We start from the raw sequence: 25,664 nt of genomic DNA, 5'->3' as shown, positions 1-25,664 counted from the left end.
TTCTCCGCATCCACTCATTCCAGGCCTTTCAGTATACTGTGATTTTCAACGAAATCCCATCTCATTCTTTTAAACTCCATCAGGTGTAGACTCAGAGTCTTCAATTGTCCTCAAATGACAGGGTCTTTGTCCTTGGATCATTCTTGTGAATCTCCTGTGAACCCCCTCCAACACCAACACATCTTTCCTTTGATACAGAGCCCAAACTGCTCACAAAATTCTAAATTCCTAATGATCAGAGCCCTGTGCAGCTTCAGCAGTACATCCCTGCTCTTGTATTCTAGCCCTCTTGAAATGAAAGCTAACATTGCATTTGCCAGAGATTGTAGGAACTGCCAATGCTGGAGATAACAAGGTACAGAGCTAGGTGAACACAGCAGGCCTAGCAGCATCAGAGTAGCAGGAAAGCTGACGTTTCGGTTCTAGACCCTTCTTCAGAAATGGGGATGAGGAAGGGGATTCTGAAATAAATAGGGAGAGAGGGGGAGGCGGATAGAAGATGGATAAAGGAGAAGATAGGTGGAGAGGAGGCGGACAGGTCAAGTAGGTGGAGAAGGAGCCAGTAAAGGTGAGTGTAGATGGGGAATTAGGGAGGGGATATGTCAGTCCAGGGAGGATGGACAGGTTAAGGAAGTGGGATGAGGCTAGAAGGTAGGAGATGAGGTGGGGCTTGAGGTGGGAGGAGTGGATAGTTGGGAGAGTAGGTTAGGGAGACGGCTATGAGCTGGGCTGGTTTTAGGATGCGGTTGAGGGAGAGGAGATTTTGAAACTTGTGAAGTCCACATTGACACCATTGGGCTGCAGTGTTCCCAAATGAAATATGAGGTGCTGTTCCTGAAACCGTTGGGTGGTATCATTGTGGCACTGCAGGAGGCCCAGGATGGATATGTCATGCAAGGAGTGGGAGGGGAAGTTGATATGGTTTGCGACTGGGAGGTGCAGTTGTTTGTTATGAACTGAGCGTAGGTGTCCTGCAAAGTGGTCCACAAGCCTCCACTTGGTTTCCCTGATGTAGAGGAGGCCACAATGGGAACATTTGCCATCCTAACTGTGAATTGAACTTGGCTGTTAAACTTAAGAGAATCCTAAACTTGGACACTGAGGTCCCTTTGTGCTTCAGATTTCTAAGTGTTTCCCCATTTAAAATAGCCTATGCCTCTATTCTTGCCACCAAATTTTATAACCTCATACTTTGCCGCATATTCCATCTGTCCCTTCTTTGCCCACTCTCGTAGCCTGTCTATGTCTTTCTGCAGCCTCCCCACTTCCTTACCACTATTTGTTCCTCCAACAATCTTTGTGTCATCTGCAAACTTAGCAACAATGCCCTCAGTTTTGTTGTACAGATCATTAATGTATAATGTGAATAGATGTGGTTCCAACACAAAGCCCTGTGGAACTGCACTAGTCACCACCTGCCATCCTGAATAAAACACCCTTATCTGCACTTGTTTCCTTCTAACAGTCAGCCAATCCTCTACCTTGCCCCTAACACCATGGGCTCCTATCTTATTTAACAGCCTCCTGTGCAGCACCTTGTCAAAGGCCTTCTGGAAATCCAAATAGATCATATCCCCGGCTCTCCTTTGTTTAACTTGCTTGTTACCTCAAAGAATTCTGACAGATTCAGCAGGCATGATTTCCCTTGATGAAGCTATGTTGACTCAGCCCTACTTTACCATGCATTACTAAATACTCTGCAATCTCATCCTTAATAATGGGCATTGAAATCTTACCAACAACTGAGGTCAGGTTAACTGGTCTATAATTTCCTGCCTACTGCCTCCATGCCCTCTTAAACAGGGGTATTACATGAACCATTTTCTCGGGTCCATTCTGATTCCCGTGATTCCTGAAAGATCACCAAAAATACCTCTATGATCTCCTCAACTATCTCCTTCAGAACTCTGGGGTATAGTCTATCTAGTAATTTGTCCACCTTCAGACATTTCAGATTCCCCGATACATTCTCCCCAGTGATGGCCACTACAGTCACCTCAGCCTCTGACTCTCTGGAAATTCTTGTGTGCTACTGGTGTCTACCACTGTGAAAACTGATGCAAAATACCTATTCAATTCCTCTGCTACTTCTTTGTTCCCCTTTAATACATTTCCAGTCTCATTTTCCAGTGGTCCAATGTCCACTCTTGCCTCTCTCTTATCTTTAATATATGTTTTTAAAAAAATCTTCTTTTATATTACAACTCACTTACACTCATATTTCATCTTTTCCCTGTAATTTTTTTTGGTTGCCTTCTAGTTTTTAAAGGCATTCCAAACCTTTGTTTTTCTTTACTAATCTTTACCACATTGTTTGTTTTTTCTTTGCTTTTATGCTGTTCCTGACTTCCCTTGTCAGCCATGATTGTCTCATTCTCCTTTTGTATGTTTCTTCTTTTTTGGGATGAGCCTGCCATTACACACTACCTATTGTCAGTCACTAACAGTCCCCATTAAGAAATATTCACCATCCTAGCCAGATCATTGTCAATTCCTTAGTTTGTCCAACTACTCTTCTTTCTCTCTTTGCCTCTATTCTATCATTTACTCCCTACCCCACCCCGTTCCAGTTTTCTGCATATAAACCAATGTTTTCCCAGCTACCATCAGTTCTGAGGAAGGGTCACTGGACTCAAAACATTAACTCTGTCTTTTTCTTCACAGATGTTGCCGATGTGCAGAGCTTTTCCAGCAATTTCTGTCTCAGTTCCTAATTAACAGCATCTGCAATTCTTTTGGTGTTTGTGAAGTTTTGATGATTGTGCAAAACTCAATTTTCAGTCAGAATAATCTAACTTCGAATCCCAATCCAGTGATTTGTGCACTGTTCATAGATTCTAAACATCATAAAAAGTGACATTCTTGAATAAGGGACAAACTACACCTTCAGTTACCCTCTCGATGTAACAGTGTCAGTGTAGTCAGTCAGCTATGTGTATATAATGAGTAAGCACAGAAACCCAGGCTATGTAAGTGTCTGGTATTGTAGCCATATAATTAGTTTGTGTTGTTAATCAACTTCAAGGTGTCTGTTTTAACTTAAATCCAGTTTTTGTGGGATAAGCCATGCGGGCTGACATATCGAAAATCACAAAGTACTTGTGAATGTAGAAGGTATACTTAGAATGTTTATAGATGACACAAAAATTGGTGGTGTTATTGATAGTCAGGAGGATGGCCTCAGGCTACAGTCTGATGTTGATCAGATGGTAAATTAGGCAGAGTGTGGCAGATGGGATTTAATCTTGATAACTGTGAGGTGATGCATTTTACGGGGTCTAATAAAGAAGGATATACACAATAAATGGTAAGTTATATGGGAGTACTGAGGAACAAAGGGACTTTGCTGTACAAGCCCATAGGTCCCTGAAGGTGTCAGCTCCAGTAGACATGCAGAGGATAACAAAGAGAGAAATAAGGAAGGAGAGGATCAAATATGAAGGTAGGCTAGCTAGTAATATTAGAAACGATAGTAAAAGTTTCTTTCAATACATAAGAAACAAACGAGGGGCAAAAGTGGACAGTGGGCCGCTCCAAATTGATGCTGGAAGGCTAGTGATGGGAGTTAAGGAAATAGCGGAAGAACGTAATAAGTACTTTACATCAGTCTTCATAGTGGAAGAGATCAGTAATATCCCAACAATTAAGGAGAGTCAGGGGGCAGAGTTGAGTATGGTAGGCATTACAAAAGAGAAAGTGCTAGAAAAACTAAAAGGTCTAGAAATCGATTAATCTCCTGGCCCCAATGGGCTACATCCTCGAGTTCTGAGGAAGGTGGCTGAGGAAATAACGGAGGCTTTGGTTGTGATCTTTCAAAAGTCACTGGAGTCAGGGAAAGTCCCAGATGACTGGAAAATTGCTGTTGAAACACCCTTGTTTAAGAAAGGATCAAGGCAAAAGATGGGAAATTACAGGCCAATTAGCCTAACCTCGGTTATTGGTAATCCTTTGTTAAGGATGAGATATCTAAATTCCTGGAAGTGCAGGGTCAGATTAGAACAAGTCAGCATGGATTTAGTAAGGGGAGGTCATGCTTGTCAAACCTGTTAGAATTCTTTGAAGATATAACAAGTATGTTAGACCAGGGAAACCCAGTGGATGTTATCCATCTGGACTTCCAAAAGGCCTTTGATAAGGTGCCTCACGGGAGGCTGCTGAGTAAGGTGAGGGCCCATGGTGTTCGAGGTGAGCTACTGTCTGACAAAAGGCAGAGAAATGGAATAAAAGGCTTTTTTTTGGAATGGCAACCGGTGACGAGTGGTGTCCTGCAGGGTTCAGTGTTGGGGCCGCAGCTGTTCACTGTATATATTAATGATCTTGATGAAGGGACTGGGGGCATTCTGGTGAAGTTTGCCGATGATACGAAGATAGGTGGACAGTCAGGTAGTACTGAGGAGGTGAGGAGGCTGCAGAAAGATTTAGACAGTTTAGGAGAGTGGTCCAGGAAATGGCTGATGAAATTCAACGTGAACAAATGCGAGGTTTTGCACTTTGGAAAAAAGAATACAGGCATGGGCTATTTTCTAAACGGTGAGAAAATTCATAAAGCAGAATTATAAAGGGATTTGGGAGTGTTGGTCCAGGATTCTCTAAAAGTTAACTTGCAGTTAGAGTCCGTGATTAAGAAAGCAAATGTAATGTTGTTGTTTATCTCAAGAGGGTTGGAATATAAAAGCAGCAATGTGCTTCTGAGACTTTATAAAGCTCAAGTTAGGCCCCATTTAGAATACTGTGTCCAATTTTGGGCCCCACATCTCAGGAAGGACATACTGTCACTGGAGCGTGTCCAGCGGAGATTCACATGGATGATCCCTGGAATGGTAGGTTTAACGTACAATGAATGGCTCAGGATCCTGGGATTGTATTCATTAGAGTTTAGAAGGTTGAGGGGAGATCTAATAGAAACTTACAAGATAATGTATGGCTTAGAAAACGTGGACACTGGGAAGTTGTTTCCGTTAGGTGGGGAGACTAGGACCCGTGGGCGCAGCCTTAGAATTAGAGGGGGTAAATTTAAAATGAAAGTAAGGAGACATTTCTTCAGCCAGAGAGTGGTGGGCTTGTGGAATTCATTGCCATGGAGTGCAGCAGGGGCCGGGACGTTAGGTGCCTTCAAGACAGAGATTGATAAATTCTTGACCTCACAAGGAATCAAGGGCTGTGGGGAGAGTGCAGGGAAGTGGAGTTGAAATGCCCATCAACCATGATTTAAATGGCGGAGTGGACCCGATGGGCTGAATGGCCTTACTTCCACTCCTATGTCTTAAGGTCTTATAGTCTTATGGACATGGTAGTGAAGAAGGCATTTGGGAAGTTGTCTTTATTAGCCAGGATGTAGAATATAGCAGCAAGTAAATCTTGTTGCAACTTTATTAAACATTGGTTAGATCACAGATGGAAAGCTATGTGCGGTCCTGGTCACCACACTATTGGAATGAGTGCAGAGGAGATTCATCGGAGTGTTGCCTGGGATGGAAAGTCTCAGTTATGAGGAGAGACTAGATAGGCTGGCTTTGTTTTCCTTAGAGCAGAGGAGGCTAAGCGAGGATCCAATTGACACATACAAGATTATGAGAGGCATAGACAAAGTAGATCATAACAATCTTTTCGTGGTGGCAGATATGTCTAAGACCAGAGGGTGCAGTTTAGTTGAGGAGTAAATGGTTTAGAGGTGATCTGAGTGAAGCGTTTTTCACCCAGAAGATGGTAGAAATACCAAATGTGTTGCTGAGAGAGTGGCCCTTGCAAAATTTAAGAAGCATCTGAATGAGTACTTAAAGTGCCAGGGCATAGTAGGCCATGGACCAAGTGCAGATAAATGAGATTAGTGTAGTTTGGTGTTTGGCGTTTGGCAGTGATATGGTGGACTGAAGGGCCCAGTTCTGTGTTGTCTGAGTCACAAAGCATGGAATATAGGCTGATGTTAGTTAACTCAGCCACATGAGGGGCATTTAAACAGTCCTTGGATAAGCATATGGATAATGATGGGATAGTGTAAGGGAAGGGGCTTAGATTAGCTCACAGGTCGGCGCAACATCGAGGGCCGAAGGGCCTGTTCTGCGCTGTATTGTTCTATGTTCTATGTTCGATGTTTAGTGCAGTGTTGAGGGAATGTCACACTGTTGGAAATATACCGTTGAGAGCTCATTTGCCAGCTCAGATGAGCATTAAAGATCCTATGGTCTATTTTGAAGAAGAGCTGAAAGGTGTCCTACCAACACTTACTTCTCAATCACTGTCACTAAAATCAATTATCTGCTCATTTTCTCAGTCATAATTTATTGGGTACAAATTATCTGCTCCCTTTCTGAAATTACAACAGTGGGTACACTTTAAAAGTACTTGATTGATTCTTAAATGTTTCAGAATACCTTGAAGCTATGAAAGTTGCAATAAAACAACACATCTTTCTTTACTTGCCTCAGGTAAAACAAATTGGGACATGTTCATCGGTGTAATGTCCTTAAATTCTGCTCTGAATTTATAAAAGGGTGATAAATGATCATATCTACCTCTGATCTTTGTTGCTGTTGTCATGTTAAACAGTTTTGTCATTTAGTTTTGAGTGGGATTTCAGTGCAGTATGATGCCAATAAAAGTGCAGTAAAATGCCAAGGCTTGGGGTCCCCTGATTCAATTTTACATTAAGGTATCCTGGCAGAGGTTTGGGTTGTGATAATGGGAACTGCAGATGCTGGAGAATCCAAGATAATAAAATGTGAGGCTGGATGAACACAGCAGGCCAAGCAGCATCTCAGGAGCACAAAAGCTGACGTTTCGGGCCTAGACCCTTCATCAGAGAGCGGGATGGGGTGAGGGTTCTGGAATAAATAGGGAGAGAGGGGGAGGCGGACCGAAGATGGAGAGAAAAGAAGATGGGTGGGGAAGAGAGTATAGGTGGGAGGTAGGGAGGGGATAGGTCAGTCCAGGGAAGACGGACAGGTCAAGGAGGTGGGATGAGGTTAGTAGGTAGGAGATGAAGGTGCAGCTTGGGGTGGGAGGAAGGGATGGGTGAGAGGAAGAACAGGTTAGGGAGGCAGAGACAGGTTGGACTGGTTTTGGGATGCAGTGGGTGGAAGGGAAGAGCCGGGCTGGTTCTGTGGTGCAATGGGGGGAGGGGACGAACTGGGCTGGTTTTGGGATGCGGTGGGGGAAGAGGAGATTTTGAAGCTGGTGAAGTCCACATTGTTACCATTGGGCTGCAGGGTTCCCAAGCGGAATATGAGTTGCTGTCCCTGCAACCTTTGGGTGGCATCATTGTGGCACTGCAGGAGGCCCATGATGGACATGTCATCTAAAGGATGGGAGGGGGAGTGGAAATGGTTTGCGACTGGGAGGTGCAGTTGTTTATTGGACAATAATATCAATATGGACTTCACAAGCTTCAAAATCTCCCCTCCCCCTACCGCATCCCAAATTAGGCCCAGCTTGTTCCCGCCTCATTAACTTGTCCTTCTTCCCACCTGTCCCCTCCTCCCACCTCAAGCTACCCCCCATCTCCTACCTACTAGACTCATCCCGCCACTTTGACTTGTCCACCCTCCCTGGACTGACCTATCCCCCCCCAACCTCCCCACCTACACTCACCTTTACTGGCTCCATTCCCACCTCTTTGACCTGCCTGTCTCGTCTCCACCTATCTTCTCCATCCATTTTCTATCTGCCTTCCCCTCCTCTCCCTATTTGTTTCAGAACCCCCTTCCCCTCCCCCATTTCTGAAGAAGGGTCTCAGCGTGAAACATCAGATTTTCTGCTCCTCTGATGCTGCTTGGCCTGCTGTGTTCACCCAGCTCTACACCTTGTTATCCCAGGTTCTCCAGCATCTGCAGTTCCTACTATCTCCCTAACTGTGTTGGGTTTATTGCCATATTTTTGTAGGTGTCTGTATCTGGTACTGGTGCGCTGGCTTTCTTGATGTATTGGGATCTGTTAAAGATTACTGTCACGTGTCCTTTGTCCGCCAGTAAGATTACAATGTTTCTGTCTTTCTTGAATCTTTCCAGGGCTTACTTCTCTTCAGTTCCACTTACCTTTTCTACTCAGTGGTGGCCCTATTGTCTGTGTGATGATCTGTTGTATTTCTTCCATGAGTCCATTACTTTTTATTGTCGTTTCCAGTACAGCCACAAAGTCAGTTTTTTTTTGGCATCTTTGTGGTTATAGTTCAGTCCACGCACTAGGACGGTCTTCTTAATGCCCGTAAGTTGTTGGTCTGAGATGTTCTTGATCCATGTTTCTGTGTTGTTAGTATTCACCAGAGGTGCACTGATGATGCTACCAAGCAGGGTGACGAAACATCTGCAATCAAAAACAACTGCTCGGCGAGCAATTCTACAGCCTCGAGGATATTACTAAATTGGGGAGGGTTCAGAAAATATTCACCATGGTGTTGCCGGGACTGCAGCGTTTGAGTTCTAAGGAGAGGCTAGATAGGTTGGGACTCTTTTCACTATAAAGTAGGAGGTTGTGGGGTGACGTTATAAAATCATGAGGATTGTAGCTAAGGTGACAAGCAAAGGTTTTTTTTTCCTGGGATGGGGAGTTCAAAACTCAGGGACACATTTTGAAGGTGAGGGGAGAAAGATTTAAAAGGGTCCTGAGGGGCAACCTTTTCACAGAGAGGATGGTTTATTTGTGGAATGAACTGCCAGAGGAAGTTGTAGATGCAGGTGCAGCTACAACATTTAAAAGACATTTGGACAGGTACATGAATAGGACGTGTCCTGAGGGATATTGGCTAAACGCATACAAGTGGAACTAGTTTAGTTTGGGAAACTTGTTCGGCAAGGATGAGTTGAAGTGAAGGGTCTGTTTCCATGTCTATGACTCTACAACTCGATACTGTATGTCTGCAATAAATGTAATTAGCATTGCTTCGTTAGGCATGGTTATAACTATTAGGAGCCAAGTGTGTCAGGCCTGTCCCTATCAGGATCAAATGCAAGACTGCCTGATTCTCTACCTGAAGACAGTGTGACATTATCAGGTTGGGTGAAGCTTAATGCAATTTTAACATTAAACATTTATAAGCCATGGCCTTATATAATGCTCATCAGCTTAAACGTCAAGGTGCTTCTTCAGGTGCTAGTTATTTGGAGCTGTTATCTTTTCCAAGTTCCTATTTCCCTCCAGTAGATATGAACAATGTTTTTATTTAAACTTGTTTTTCATTCTTTACAAATGAAGACTGAATAAAGTAATTCACTTTATTTAAGATTTGAAGGCATACATTGAAGCTTAGTGTACATAACCAGTTTGGAGCAGGCTGAATCAATACATTTCCATAAAGTAGATGCAATGTTAGGTACTAATTATTAAGGATACACTGATCATTTTTATATTGCAATTGATGTATTTTATACTTACAGAAGTAAAGGCACATCCATCAATCATCATATTCTGTCATCAAAGACAAAGGAGGAGCTGCAATTGAGTATGGACTATATTTAAAGACTTGACTACATGACCACTTGAGAGATCATACAGGAAATTCAAGCATATAACTTTCAGGAAACTCAAAACATGATCTATTGTCCATTTTCTTAAAAATCATGACAAATCATAAATGGTCAATCAAGCAGTATTGTTACAGTCTCATTAATTGTTGGGGTTTTGAAACAGCTCCATAGGAGACAGCAGATTCAATAAACAGTAAGACATTCAACCAAATTCTCCCTTTACCAAAAACATTAACCTTTTATTTTAGATGAGTGAGCATACACCTTTAAATAAAGCAGAGAGAAATGAGCTAGCTGTATGCTGGTATCATCTGGGGCTGTTTCAAAATCTTACCTTTTCAATACAAATCTTTATAGCTTTACAAGACTTTGAACAAACACATGATGTTTAGCTGCAAGGCTCTGTCATCCTCCAAATGCGGATTTAATCTGGGAATATGAGGAATCCATTGAAGATACTGTCGGCTCCGTCCACTCCCAGCATTGAGTTGGCATTAGTTGTTTCAAGATGGACGAAGTCATCAACCTTCAGTTTAAGGACAACTCCTCCAGAACTCACCTGGAAAGTATTGTAGACTTGATCACAGAAACCAACCTGCCTATCCTGATTGAGCATGATGTTAACACAAAGATTCCCTTTCGAGGTGGCATGATAACTGAAATAATATAAGCCTGGTATTCGGCACTTAAATTTTGCAGCCCTCGAGAAATAATGGTTTTGTTCGTTGCTTATCTGTTTATCAAACTTTATTGGAAAATATTTTCTTGGGCTCATGACTGTGCTTCTAGCCATGGAGAAGGCTGACTTCAGGGTACTTGTGTGGTCTCCGATATCTCCTTGCTCACCCTTCTCCCCCTTTGCACCTTTCTCTCCTTGTTCTCCGCTTTCACCTTCAGGCCCAACTTTCCCTGTTGTTCCTTCATAGCCTGGTTCACCTTTTTGTCCCTTGGGACCAGCCAGACCCGCTGCTCCAGGGGGACCTGTTGACAGCACACAATTGGAATTATATTTCTGATCCCCATTTCCACACAGTCTGACAGTTGAATGTCACATTTCTAAAAACTCAGAATAGAAAGTCAAGCCCCAAGCTGTGTTATTTGAATACACACATGAACAAAGAACACAGAACATAAATTAGTTCAAAATGGGAACAGATCCTTTGACCCACCATGTCTGTGCCAACAATTATGCCATTCTAAATTAATCTGATCTGCCTTCACATGGCCTATATCCATCCCTTCCCTGCCTTTTTGTGAGAATGTCTAAATTCCTCTTAAACATTGCTATCATATCTACTTCTATCATTTCCCCGGTAACACATTCCAGACACCTACTACACTCTGAGCATAAAACTCACTTTGCACATCTGTTTTAAACATTTCCCCTCTCACCTTAAAACTCTTCGCTCCAGTATTTGACGTTTGCAACTTGGAAAAATGACTCTGACTGTCCACCCTCTCCATGCCTTTTAAAGTTTTATATACTTCCATGAAATTGCCCCTCAGCCTCCAGCACGCAAGCAAAAACATTCCAAGTTTGACCAATCTCTCTAACAGCAAATACATTCCAACCTAGGTAACATCCTGGGAAATCGAAAATAAAACAAAGTTCTGGTAAATAATTACCAGACTTGAAAAGCTATCTCTGCTTTTATGCTGCCTGTCTTGCTGAGTTCTGCTGGAAAATTCTGCTGGCAGTTTTTGATACTAGCAAACCTCTTCTGAACCATCTTGAAGGCCTCAGCACCCTTCCTAAAATGTAATGACCAGAACAAGAAGCAATGCTCCAAGCATGGCCTAACCAAAGTCTTATACAGCTGCAACATGACTTTCCCTTCTAGATGCATCTAACAAATTCTGTCCCATCCAAGCCTGAGGAATTAAGCAATCCCAATCAATGTTGGGGAAATGAAAATTACCTCCTGCAATAACCCTAATGTTTTTCCATCTTTCTATCATCTGCCTGCATATTTGTTCCTCTAACTCCTGCTGGCTATCAGAAGGCCTATAGTATGACACCATCGTTCCCAAGTTCTAATTGTATGACTTTGCTGGATGAGCTGACCAAGATGTCCTCTCTTAATGCGGGTGGGACATTCTAGATAATCAATAATGTAGATCCTCCACAACTTTTACACTGCTCTCTATCATACCTGAAACATCTAAACCCCAAAGTATTGACTTGTCAATACTGAACATAGAAATTAAGATCAGAAGTAGCCTGTACTGATAACATCATGGCTCATTATAATACCTCCACCTTCCTCTTTATCTTTTATTTGATTTGTGTTGGGCTTGGATTCTATGTTTACAAGAATGGAATTGGTTCTAACAGCAAAAAGATGAGGAAAAACAGGAGTAGCTTATATATTGACTTTCCCCTATCTTTGTCTATCTTGGGAGAGTGGGAAGATGAGCAGGATCTTTGACCAGAGAAAGATTCAAGCTATTACTTTTCCAGCAGGTTCCTGGACGGAAATTGTGAGAGGAAAAGGCAACAACTTGAAGAATGGGAGATCAACCTTTCATTTTACAGATCGCAGGGATACTGCTTTACAGACTGGAAGTGTTCTGGAGTAAGGTTCTGGATGACAATTTGGTGTGAGCTTTTTGCCAGCAGAGTGTATTACCTGATGTTGTAAACTATAATCTCTTGTAACAAAAGAAACTAGCTGTAGATGTTGTCGTATTGAAGAGCCCAACAGACATGGAGTGCCCTAATAATTACATACAAACAATATGTTCCTCAGGCACAGAAATGTCTGGGCTAATAGGTTACAATAGAGGAGTGTGCTTCCTACACAGTGCCCTGGTCCAAATGATTTGACCTAACATGGAGAATGAGATAGTTATAGTCTCAGGTCACATGCCATGGTGCCATGATTATATTACATGCATGTCACTTAAGAACATTTTGACATACTGAAAATGAAACCTAACACAACATGCTCCTTTGCTTCAAAAGCTAAGAATTAATCCTAAACTGATATATGTATTAAAGGTAAATGCACCATAGTTCCAGCAGATGATAGGCTGCTCTCTCATTATAGAGAGACAATTGGTGGTTTAACCTGAGGGTCATCATGTCTCAGGTGAGGGATAAGGTTGAGAATGTGATTACCTTGGCAAATTTTCCTGCACTGTTGGTGTCACTTTGCATTGTAAACCAGCCATGCGGCTAACAGGGCTAAACACCCCTCAGCGGATACATGGGCTTATATACAGAAATGCATTGTCAATGGGTACGATCACCACAAGAGTAGGATGTCACTTTTTACTTATTTTCAGTTGAGACATGAACTTCAGATAAGCCTCTGAGAGCATTACTGAAGTACCCTTCCAAGAATACTTTGCTAGTGAAGATTTTGACTGGGTGAAGTCGGGAAAGTTAAAATTCTGGATCTTGATCGGCACAGGCTTGGAGGGCCAAAGGGCCTGTTTCTGTGCTGTAGTTTTCTTTGTTTCTATGAATTACCTTGGTTTCCTTTCCTGCCAGGTGGTCCATCCCTGCCATTTTTGCCAGGTGCTCCAGGCCTTCCAGGCTGTCCAGGGGAGCCATGAATAAGAGAAGACGCTGGACAGGTATCTTGAGCTGATGATGTCATCACCAATAAGAGGAGAACCAATCCTACACGGGTCATCTGATGTGCCATGGCAGGTGGCACTGTAAAACTAAGGTGTACATTCATCATTAGAGTATAACATGCCAAATAAATACTGCATCAATGATTTATTTTGACCTGTAAATTCCAGGACACAAATATACTATTCCCAAGTCGATGTTGATGTGTGAAAAATTCAAAGAACTGCAGATGCTGGAAATCTGAAACAAAATTAGAAATTGCTTGAAAGACTCAGCAGATGTGGCAGCATCTGTGGAGAGAAATCAGAGTTGATGTTTTAAGTCCAGCAACCCTTGGTCAGAACTGATTGTATCTAGGAAAAGGTGTGTATATGCTCAAGATGGGGTGAGGGGATAGGGGAGGTGTAAATGATCATTTGAGATAGAAACCAGACAGACAGAAAAACAATTAGGCAGACAAAGGAATAGCTAAAGTTCAGCCTGGGAGAATCAATAGCTAATGGGAACCATTAGTAGCTGACAATAGGTTGGTTGTGGTGGCAGCCCATATGATGACATGGCTTGGTGTGTGGTAGTTGGGGTAAAGACATGGGAGAAGGTGCTCAGGTCCTTGTACTGTTGAACTTGGTAATGAGTCCTGAAGGCTGTAGGATCCCCAAGTGGAAAATGAGATGTTGTTCTTCCAGGTTATGCTGAGCTTCACTGGAGATTTTGTCCAGGGACAACTGTTATGTGTAGAGATGGCAGGCAACCAAAAACTCCAGGTCAGGGTTTAAACACTTCTTGTAGTGACTCTATTCCATTCTCCCAGTTTCTGCATCTTTGTTGCATCTGTTCCTAATGACGCCAATGTCTTCAAGGGGTCCTCTAAAACATTCACTTTTTTCCTCAATAGAGAATTTCTCACTGCCATGGTTGAAGGAGCTTTCATTTGTGTCTGACCCTTCACCCCTTCTCATCCCTCCAAAAACAGCAATTAGGTCTCCCTGCTCCTCAGCGACCATCCCACCAGCATCCACATCCAAAAATCATTAGTCGCCATTTATGCCACCTCCAGTGGGATGTCACCATGAGACACAATTTTTTTTAGAATTCCTACAGTGTGGAAACAGGCCCTTCGGCTCAATAAGTCTATACCGACCCTCAGAGCATCCCACCGAGACCCATCCCCCAGAACCTACACATCCCTGAACACTTTGACCAATTTAGCTTGGCCAATCCACCTCGCCTGCACATCTTTGAACTTTGGGAGGAAACCCACACAGACACAGGGAGAATGTGCAAACTCCACACAGACAGTTGCCTGAGGGTGGAATCGAACCCGGATCCCTAGTGCACTGAGGCAGCAGTGCTAACCACTGATCCACAGTGCCACTTCCTACTGAACATTTCCCTACGCTCCCACATCATGTTTCCATGCAGTCACAGAAGATGTAACACCTGCCCATTTCCCTCCTCAATATCCAATATCTTTGACTTGAACTTGCTGCAGTCCTCCAGCAAAGCTCAGTGCAAGCTGGAAGAATATCACCTCATTTTCTGCATGGGGATTCCACAGCCTCTCGGGCTCAATGTTGGAGTTAATTTCTCTGCGCACCTTCTCCTATGTCCTTGCTCCAATCCCCACACACCAGGCCTTGACAACATACAGGCTCTTACCACAATTAACCCATTGTCAACCACTAATGGTCCCCATTAACAGCTATTCATTCTTGCAGACTGACCTTTTACTCCTCCCTTTGTCTCCCTAACTGTTGTTCTCTTTCTCTGGGTTCCATTTCCACCTACAATTTACTACCCTCTTTCCCCGAACCTACAGCTGGGCTAAGAGGTGGCAAATGGAGTTTAATGCAGACAAGTGTGAGGTGATGCACTTCGGTAGGAGTAACCAGAAGGCAAAGTACAGGGCTAATGGTAAGATTCTTGGTAGTGTAGATGAGCAGAGAGATCTCAGTGTCCATGTAGACAGATCCTTGAAAGTTGCCACCCAGGTTGACAGGGCTGTTAAGAAGGCATACAGTATTTTAGCTTTTATTAATAGAGGGATCGAGTTCCGGAACCAAGAGGTTATGCTGCAGCTTTACAAAGCTCTGGTGCGGCCGCACTTGGAGTATTGTGTACAGTTCTGGTCACCGCATTAAAAGAAGGATGTGGAAGCTTTGGAAAGGGTGCAGAGGAGATTTACTAAGATGTTGCCTGGTATGAAGGGAAGGTCTTACGAGGAAAGGCTGAGGGACTTGTGGCTGTTTTCGTGAGAAAGAAGAAGGTTGAGAGGTGACTTAATTGAGACATATAAAATAATCAGAGGGTTAGATAGGGTGGATAGGGAGAGCCTTTTTGCAAAGATGGTGACGGTGAGCATGAAGGGGCATAGCTTTAAATTGAGGGGTGAAAGATATAGGACAGATGTCAGAGGTAGTTTCTTTACTCAGAGAGTAATAAGGGAATGGAACGCTTTGCCTGCAACAGTAGTAGATTTGCCAACTTTAAGTACATTTAAGTCGTCATTGGATAAGCATATGGATGTACATGGAATAGTGTAGGTTAGATGGGCTTCAGATCGGTATGACAGGTCGGCACAACATTGAGGGCTGAAGGGCCTGTACTGTGCTGTAATGTTCTATGTTCTATCTACATCCCATTCTCAGCATTTATACGACCTTTACTGAAGTACAGCCTGTTCAAAGAACAAAGAAATTTACAGGGCAGGAACAGGCCCTTTGGCCCTCCATGCCTGGGCTGATCCAGATCCTCCATTTTGCCACCTATTTTCCAAGGATCTGTATCCTCCTGCTCCCTGCCCATTCACGTATCTGTCCAGATTTACCTTAAATGAAGCTATCGTGCTCGTCTCTACCACCTCCGCTGGTAGCCTGTTCCAGGCAGCCACCACCCTCTGCGTATAGAACTTTCTATACATACTTGCCTTAAACTTTTCACCTTTAAACTTGAAATCATGACCCCTGGTAATTGAGTCCCCCACTCTGAGAAAAAAGTTTCTTGCTATCTACCCTTTCTAAACCTCCCATAATTTTGTAGACCTTAATCAGGTCCCCCCTCAACTTTCATCTTACGAATGTAAATGATCCTAATCTACACAACCTCACTTCATAGCTAGCGCCCTCCATACCAGGCAACATCTGAGTCAACTTCTCTGCACCCTCTCCAAAGCATCCACATCCTTTTGGTAATGTGGCAACCAGAACTGTACACAGTATTCCACATATGGTCAAACCGAAGTCCTATCCAACTATAACCTGACCTGCCAACTCTTGTACTCAATACCCTGTCCGATGAATGAAAGCTTGCCATATGCATTCTTGACGACTCGATTGACCTGCATTGCCACCTGCAGGGAACAATGGACCTGATCACCCAAATCTCTCTGCGCATCAATTTTCCCCAGGGCTTTTCCATTTATCGTATAGTTCGCTCTTGAACTGGATCTTCCAAAATGCATCACCTCGCATTCGCCTGGATTGAACTTCATCTGCCATTTCTCCGCCCACCTCTCCAATCTATCTATATTCGGCTACATTCTCCGACAGTCCCCTTCACTATCTGCTCTCCTCTACCAATCTTAGTGTCATCTGCAAACTTGCTAATCAGACCATCTATACCTTCCTCCAGATCATTTATGTATATGACAAACAATCGTGGTTTCAACACAGATCCCCATGGAACACCACTGGTCACAGTTCTCCACTTTGAGAAACTCCCTTCAACTGCAACTCTCTGTCTCCTGTTGCCCAGCCAGTTCTCCATTCATCTAGCTAGTACACCCTGGACCCCATGCAACTTCACTTTCTCCATCAGCCTACCATGGGGAACCTTATTCAACGCCCTACTGAAGTCCATGTGTATGAAATCCATGGTCCTACCCTCATCTATCAACTTTGTCACTTCCTCAAAGAATTCTATCATGTTGGTAATACGTGACCTTCTCTGCACAAAATCACGCTGCCTATCACTAATAAGCCCATTTTCTTCCAAATGTAAATAGATCCTATTCCTCAGTATCTTCTCCAGCAGCTTTTTCATCACTGACGTCAGGCTCACCGGCCTATAATTACCTGGATTATCCTTCTTAAACAAGGGAACAACATTAGCAATTCTCCAGTTCTCTGGGACCTCACCCGTGCTCAAGGATGCTGCAAGGATATCTGTTAAGGCCACAGTTATTTCCTCTCTTGCTTCCCTTAGTAATCTGGGATAGATCCCATCCGCGCCAGGGGACTTGTTCACACTAATGCCTTATAGAATGCCCAGCACATCCCCCGTCCTGGTTGCTGACTTGACCTAGAGTAATCAAGCATCTATTCCTAACATCAACATCTGTCATGTCCCTCTCCTCTGTGAAGACCAATGCAAAGTACTCATGATGAATCTGACTTATTTCTCTGACTCCTCGCATAACTTGCCTCCTTTGTCCTTGAGGGGATAACCCTCTCTCTAGTTACCCTCTTGCTCCTTATGTATGAATAAAAGGCTTTGGGATTGCCCTTAGCCCTGTTTGCTAAAGACTTCTTTTAGCCGTCTTAATTCCTCAATTCAGATTGGTCCAAGTTTCCCAATGTTCTTTGAAAGCATCATCTGTTTTCAGTCGCCCAGACCTTACATATGCTTTCTTTTTTCTCTTAGCTAGTCTCAAAATTTCACCTGTCATCCATGGCTCCCTAATCTTGCCCTTTCTATCCCTCATTTTCACAGGTACATGTCTGTCCTGCACTCTAAGCAACCTCTTTTTAAAAGCCTCCCACATATCAAATGTGGATTTACCCTTAAACAGTAGGACCTCAGAGGTAGTAATGTCAGGATTGCTACCAGTGCCATGTGCTAGTCAGAGCAGAAATGAAAGAATAAGCAGGTTAAATGAGTGGCTTGAGAGGGAGTGCAGGAGGGACGGGTTCAGATTTTTGGGACATTGGGACTGGTTCTGGGGGACGTGGGACTATTACAAATAGGATGGTCTACATCTGGGCAGGACTGGAACCAATGTCCTAGGGGGTGCTTTTGCTAATGCTGTTGGGGAGGCTACAAACTACTGTGGCAGGGGGATGGGAACCAAATGCGGATGTTAGTGGACAGTAAGGAGGTAGTAACTAAAGCCTGTAAGGAACCAGATAACGAAGTCAGTGTGACTAAGGGGAAAAGGAGGCAGAGAGCAGATAAGAACGCTAAGGGACAGATGGCCTGAGGTGCATTTGTTTTAATGCGAGAAGTGTAGCAGGTAAGGCAGATGAATTTAGGGCTTGGATTAGTACCTGGGAGTGTGATGTTATTGCGATGACTGAGATGTGGTTGAGGGAAGGGTAGGATTGGCAACTAAATATCCCAGGCGGGATAGAAAGCGAAGTAAAAGGGGTGGAGGAGTTGCATTAGTGGTCAAAGAGGATATCACAGCTGTGCTGAAGGAGGGTATAGTGGATTTTGGATTATGGATATCATTTTCCAATCCATATTTCCCAGCTACTGTTGAATCTTGCTATAGTTGGCCTTCTCCCAATTTAGCACTCTTCCTTTAGGACCACTCTCGTCTTTGTCCGTCAGTATTCTACAACTTACGGAATTGTGATCACTGTTTCCCAAAGCAATCCCCTACTGAAACTTCAACCACCTGGCCGGGCTGAATGCCCAACACCACATCCAGTATGGCCCCTTCCCAAGTTGGACTATTTACGTACTGCTCTATAAAACCTTCCTGGGTGCTCCTTACAAATTCTGCTCCATTTAAACCCCGAACACTAAGTGAATCCCAGTCAATGTTGGGAAAATTAAATCTCCCATCACCACCACCATGTTGTTCCTACATCTTTCTGTAATCTGTCCACATACTTGTGCCTCTATCTCACGCTTGCTGTTGGGAGTCCTGTAGTACAGCCCCAACATTGTTACCGTGCCCTTCCTATTTCTGAGCTCTGCCCATATTGCCTCACTGCTCGAGTCCTCCATAGTGCCCTCCTTCAGCACAGCTGTGATATCCTCTTTGACCACTAATGCAACTCCTCCACCCCTTTTACTTCGCTTTCTATCCCGCCTGGGATATTTAGTTGCCAATCCTACCCTTCCCTCAACCACATCTCAGTCATCGCAATAACATCATACTCCCAAGTACTAATCCAAGCCCTAAGTTCATCTGCCTTACCTGCTACACTTCTCGCATTAAAACAAATGCACCTCAGGCTACCTGCCCCTTAGCATTCTTCATCAGCTCTCTGCCTCCTTTTCCCCTTAGTCACACTGATTTCATTATCTGGTTCCTTACAGGCTTTAGTTACTACCTCCTTACTGTCCACTAACCTCCGCATTTGGTTCCCATCCCCCTGCCACATTAGTTTATAGCCTCCCCAACAGCATTAACAAAAACACCCCCTAGGACATTGGTTCCAGTCCTGCCCAGATGTAGACCATCCCATTTGTAATAGTCCCACGTCCCCCAGAACCAGTCCCAATGTCCCAAAAATCTGAACCCGTCCCTCCTGCACTCCCTCTCAAGCCACTCATTTAACCTGCTTATTCTTTCATTTCTGCTCTGACTAACACGTGGCACTGGTAGCAATCCTGAGATTGCTACCTTTGAGGTGCTACTTTTTAACTTGGCTCCTAACTCCCTAAATTCTGCTTGTAGGACCTCATCCCATTTATTACCTATTTCATTGGTGCCTTTATGCACCATGACAGCTGGCTATTCACCCTCCCGCTTCAGAATGTCCTACAGTTGATCTGAGACACCCCTGACCCGTGCACCTGAGAGGCAACGTACCATTCGGGAGTCTCATTTTTGACCACAGAATGGCCTATCCAGTCCCCTTACAATTGAATGTCCTGTGACTATAGCCCTTCCACTCTTTTTCCTGCCCTTCTGTTGAGCATACCAGCCACAGTGCCATGAACCTGGCTACTGCTGCCTTCCGTGGTGAGCCATCTCCCCCAACGGTATCCAAAATGGAATGAAATGTTCATGTTCATGAATAAAATGCTCACAAGCATTTTGAGAATATAAAGGAGACCCGTGAGCTACTAGTGTCTGAACAATGTCACCAGTATCACAGAGATTTAACTAGCCGGATAAAGTGATTCAGTCTGGAAAACACACGTGTTCATTCTGAAACAGTGGCATGATACTGTTTTGCCATGTGGGCTGCTGCTTTTTCCTTTCTGATCAAGCACTTCTTTACATTACAGCCTGTGTCAAAGGGACTGAGCCTCAATACTCCCCTTGTTGTCTGATGTCCATCACGAAGAATGCTATGATGCCCAGCCTGTGACTGGATTCGCATTTCCTGATATAGGTAATCTCTGGCTGTGACAGTGTCAAATTATCTTCCAATGACCAACAGAGTCCTTCCTATAAAACGTTGGTAAGATAAGCTTCAAGATACTGAGGTGAACCCTTGACATCTGTGTCCCACAAAGAAACCTGAAATATAACTTCAAAGCTCAGCTCTTATACCGTTGTGGCCCAGGTTAATATTCCAATGAATTTGGCCAAGACCCAACTCCTTGTAGGTGTGGCACGGATCCAGTTCCAGTTTTGCTGGGGTGATGACAGTGTGGGATGTTGACATTGACCCAATCAGACCTCAGAGAGAAGTTGTCAGTCTGGCCCTGATTTGACCTGGTCTGTCTATTTCGAGTGGGCCTCGCTTCCTTACTGAGAATATTCTTCTGTGTTTGACTGGTTCATGTTGGGATGCGGCAAGCAAGCAGCAGGATTGGATGAGTAAGTGGACTACATCTTTTTCATTGTTCATCTCCTGCTTAATCATTGAGGCCTGAAAACCAGGGCCCAGCATTTGACCAACCGGGCAAACCTATTCTGTTATCAGGTGAGGGAAACACAGAACAAAAAGTGAGCCATCTTCAGCATAAAATCCACACCTGCTTGAAAAGGGACTTAGCAAAATGGCAGCTGATTGTTATGTTGCCTCGGAGTTTGAATATGAAGTGTCTCTTCCTTTGAGCTCTCAGAATCATAGAATCTCTACAATGCAGAAAGCGGCCATTCCAAAGGACATCCAACCCTGACACACACCCCGACTCTATCCCCGTACCTGCACATTTACCATGGTTAAAACAGCTAACCTGCACATCCCTGGACATTATAGAACACTTTAGCATGGCCAATCTGCCTAACCTGTATACCTTTAGGCTGTGAAGGAAACTGGACCACCTTGAGGTAACCCACACAGACATGATGAGAATGTACAAAGAGACAGCCGTCCAAAGCTGAAATTGAACTCAGTCCCTGGTGCTGTGAGGTAGTAATGCCACCCAAGAAGGAAATTGATTGGCAAGATTGGCAAAAAACACACATCTTTAGTGGAACACACTGACATAGGCCTAGCCATTATACACTGTGCTCAAGAAACCCAGTCCTCAATGAACACAAACTGATGCACACAGGCCAGCATGTTGCACAGCTTAATGTCCCTGTAGATTAGTGGGAGCTATATTGGCCCAAATTGTCACTGGGCGAGAGAGAAGAAATTAGGTAGGACTCCAATTTCCAAAAAATATCAATTGACCAGTGCACTCATATGGCAAATATACAGACATGAATGTGGGCAGGACATAACTCTGCAGCCTTTCATGGTGAAGCAGTTTGTTTGTTCTGTAAGTAATAACTCATGTATGAAAATGACAATCTGGCTGATTTACCTGAGAACTATTTGGGATTATGCCACCAAAGCATGATAAAAAGATTCTCCCCTTCCCCCGTTCCCAGGACAGGAACCAGGAGATGTAAATAAAAACATCAATAAGGTGAAGATACAAACTCATATTGTTGGACAATTCTCAAGTTGGGATCAGTCCCTTTAGTGTCAAGAACAAACATTTAAAACAAATTTCAGGTTTTAATTTTTCTATTAATAATTTAATGATTAAAGAATTTAAGGCCAAATGCAAAAAATCAAACTTTTCAGAAATAACAATTCAGACCCCAAATTTATTCGACTCTGTCGGTATATACAAGAATCACTTACATAGCTCTCATTAAAGAGTTAACCCTGGATTACCAAATCCATTGCACAGACCTCAAAATGTTAATGAGTATTTCAATTCAGCGGTATTGACATATCAAATTAGATTTACTAAAATATTGAAAGATTGTTTGAGTCTGCTGGATCTTACCTTGAGCACTGTCTGAAAGTTTAATGAAGAAATGAAGTTGCGGGAGATATTGCACAATTCTGAAACAAAACACTGAAAAACCAAAAGAGGGAGGTCCAAGCTGGATGCATGTAGAATTGGAATTGGCAGCTAGCAAAGTGCTAAAATCCTTCGGAATAGCGCCAGTGAGTTCAGTGAAGATCCATGCCAAGTTTTGCTTCCCCTATACAAGAAATTTATTGTGAGTCATGCTTGCTTTTATACTTTGCTGATGTATTCATTTACTGATTGAAATTTGTGGAACTTGAAATTAGCTTAAACCTTTTCTACAAATCTGACCAATTTAATTTGTTTTGTTTTGTCTCCAGTTTCTCCTGTCCTCTGCTGTAACAGTTCTTTGATTGCACACAACTTCCTGCATCTCTCTCAAATTAGAAATCCATCTTGAAGATTTCAACAAAATTATTTTTTAAATTTGATTATTTGCCCCATTGGGGAACATTACAACAGTGACATCCTCAGGTAAAAACAGTAAGATTCAGCAAGCTGCTTTCAAAATCAGAACTGCACATGCTGTTAAACAACAGATTCCTTTACTCAGAGATAGCAGGAACTGCCGTTCTGGACTCAAAGATAACAAGGTGTGGAGGAACACAGCAGGCCAGGCAACATCAGAGAAGCAGAAAAGCTGACTTTTCGCATCAGGACCATTCTTCACAAATTGGGGGGTGCTGTGGAAGGGAGCTCTGAAATAAATAGAGAGAGGAATGATGGAGCTGGGAAAGGGAGCTGGGATGGTAACAGGTGAGTGCAGGTCAGCAGTGGTGGGGGCTGGTCAGTGAAGTGGGAGGAGTGGATTGGTGGAGAGAAGACAGGCAGGTCAAGGAGGCAGGGATGAGAGGGAGGGTTGGTCATGGGATGAGGCCATGTTGGGAAGATTTTGAAGCTAGTAAAGTCTACATTGAGACCATTGGGTTTTATGATTCTAAGGTGGTGTATGAGGTGCTGCTCCTCAAGTTACTGGGTGTGTCTTTGTGCCACAAGGAGGCCTGGGATGGACATGTCATCCAGGAAGTGGGAGGGGGCATTGAAGTGGTTTGCGACTGAAAGGTATTGTCGTTTGCCGCGAACCAAGCGTAGGTGTTCCAAAAAGTGGTCTCCAAGCTTCCGCTTGGTTTCCCCAGTGGAGGGGAGGCCACATCGGGAGCAGCATATGCAATAGGCGACATTAGCGGATGTGCAGGTGAACATCTGTCTGATGTGGTAGGCTTTTCTGAGTTCTGGATGGAAGTGAGCGGGAAGTGTAAGAGTAGGTGTAGCACTTCCTGTGGTTGCAGTGAAAGGTGCCGGGGGTGGTGTGGCTAGTGAAGGAGTCATGGAGAGCGCGGTCCCTCAGAAGGCAGATAAGGGTGGGGAGGGAAATGTATCCTTGGTGGTGGGGTCAGATTACACTTGGCGGAAGTGGTGGCAGAGAATGATGCATTGAATCTGAAGGTTAATGGGGTGATACGTGAGGACAAGGGGGATTCTTCTACTCCAGTGTCACAACAATGCCACTCGGAAACTCGAGGAGCAACACCTCATATTCCACCTTGGGAGTTTACATCCCAATGGCCTCAATGTGGACTTTAATAGCTTCAAAATCTCTCCACCCTAACCTCATCCCATGACCAACCCTCCCTTTCATCCCTGCCGCCTTGACCTGTCAAGATGTTCACCTGCATATCTGCCAATGTGGTATATTGTATCCAATGTACCCAGTGTGGCTTCCTCTACATTGGGGAAACCAAGCGGAGGCTTGGGGACTGCTTTACAGAACACCTCCGCTCGGTCCGCAAGAAACAACTGCGCCTACCAGTTGCGAACCATTTCAACTCCCCTTCCCATTCCTCAGACGCAATGTCCATCATGGGCCTCCTGCAGTGCCACAATGATGCCGCCCGAAGGTTGCAAGAACAGCAACTCATATTCCGCTTGGGAACCCAGCAGCCTAATGGTATCAATGTGGACTTCACAAGCTTCAAAATCTCCCCTTCTCCCACTGCATCCCAAAACCAGCCCAGTTCTTCCCCTCCTCCCACTGCATCATAAAATCAGCCCAGCTCGTCCCCTCCCCCCACTGCATCCCAAAACCAGCCCAGCCTGTCCCCGCTTCCCTAACCTGTTCTTTCTCTCACCCATCCCTTCCTCCCACCTCAAGCCACACCTCCATTTCCTACCTACCACCTCATCCCGCCTCCTTGACCTATCCATCTTCCCTGGAATAACCTATCTCCTCCCTACCTCCTCACCTGTACTCTTCTCTCTATCTATCTTCTTTTCTCTCCATCTTCGGTCCGCCTCCCCCTCTCTCCCTATTTATTCCAGTTCCCTCTCCCCATCCGCCTCCCTGATGAATGGTCTAGGCCCGAAACGTCAGCTTTTGTGCTCCTGAGATGCTGCTTGGCCTGCTGTGTTCATCCAGCTCCACACTTTGCTATCCTTGACCTGTCTGTCTTTTCTCCCACCTATCAGTTCCTGCCACCTCACTGACCAACCCTCATCACTGCCTACATGCACTCATCTATCTCCATCCCGCCTACCTTCCCAGTCCCACCTCTCCTCTCGATTTAGTTCAGAGCCCCCTTCCCCGACCCCCATCTCTGAAGAAGGGTCCCGACCCAAAACGCCAGTTTTCCTACTCCTCTGTTGCTGCCTAGCCTGCTGCGTACCTCCAGCTCCGCATTGTATGTTTCAATGGGTTGTTTCCAAAGGTTTACTAAATCACCCCAAAACATTTTGTGAACATTCAACAGCATTCACATTATTCTTACATTGGTATTAATTTAACAATGAACACAATCAAATACCGTGAAATTTATTTACCTACTGAAAATAGTTCATTTTGAACATAATCACTTCACTATTGCAGAACATTTCCACTCATGAGCAGGATTAGATTAGATTGGATTCCCTACAGTGTGGAAACAGACCTTTCAGCCCAACAAGTCCACACCACCCCTGGAAGCATCCCACCCATATCCATCCCCCTATAACGCACACACCCCTGAACACTATGGGCAATTTAGCATGGCCAATCTACCTAACCGGCACATCTTTGAACTGTGGGAGGAAACTAGAGCACCCGGAGGAAACCCACACAGACATGGGGAGAATGCGTAAACTCCACACAGACAGTCGCCCGAGGCTGGAATTGAACCCGGCTCCATGGTGCTGTGAGGCTGCAGTGCTAACCGCCGAGCCACCGTGCCGTCCCAAATGTCTGACATTAGGTATGGCCACACTTAATTCATGTTGTTCATCTGGGATGCTGGAATGAGATTGATGATTATGAGTGGAATTTTCAATGCTTTGAATAATACGTCTTGTGATGAATTGAGAACTGAACTTAGCTATGATTATCAATCTTTGCCTGTTGATCGAAATAAATGGCTGCCATGTTTCACAAGTATAATATCGCCAGTCTTTAGTCTACTTATGAATGTCATTCATGCTGCATTTAATCTCAT

The 25,664-nt window shown here is 44.1% G+C and overlaps 1 protein-coding gene across 1 annotated transcript; it reads right to left on the bottom strand.

The window, feature by feature from the left end:
• Nucleotides 1-9,192: 9,192 nt before the first annotated feature.
• On the bottom strand, nucleotides 9,193-22,317 carry LOC125466657 (complement C1q subcomponent subunit B-like). The gene is made up of 3 exons (XM_048561475.2): nucleotides 22,177-22,317; nucleotides 12,934-13,130; nucleotides 9,193-10,439 (listed from the first exon to the last, which is right to left on the bottom strand). The coding sequence occupies exons 2-3, from the start codon at nucleotides 13,109-13,111 to the stop codon at nucleotides 9,883-9,885; spliced, it is 735 nt and encodes a 244-aa protein (XP_048417432.1). The 5' UTR covers nucleotides 13,112-13,130; nucleotides 22,177-22,317; the 3' UTR covers nucleotides 9,193-9,882.
• Between the last annotated feature and the right edge of the window lie 3,347 nt (nucleotides 22,318-25,664).

This window comes from Stegostoma tigrinum, chromosome 28 (genome assembly GCF_030684315.1).
Source record: "Stegostoma tigrinum isolate sSteTig4 chromosome 28, sSteTig4.hap1, whole genome shotgun sequence".
NCBI lineage: Eukaryota > Metazoa > Chordata > Chondrichthyes > Orectolobiformes > Stegostomatidae > Stegostoma > Stegostoma tigrinum.
This window is presented reverse-complemented; position numbering and strand designations above follow the sequence as displayed.

Bases quoted from the DNA above. Each gene is read 5' to 3' on its own strand.
- LOC125466657 (XM_048561475.2), bottom strand. From the start codon at position 13,111: ATGGCACATCAGATGACCCGTGTAGGATTGGTTCTCCTCTTATTGGTG. The intron at 10,440-12,933 runs GTAATTCATAGA...TGCTGTCAACAG, and splicing joins TGGCAGGAAAGGAAACCAAG to GTCCCCCTGGAGCAGCGGGT.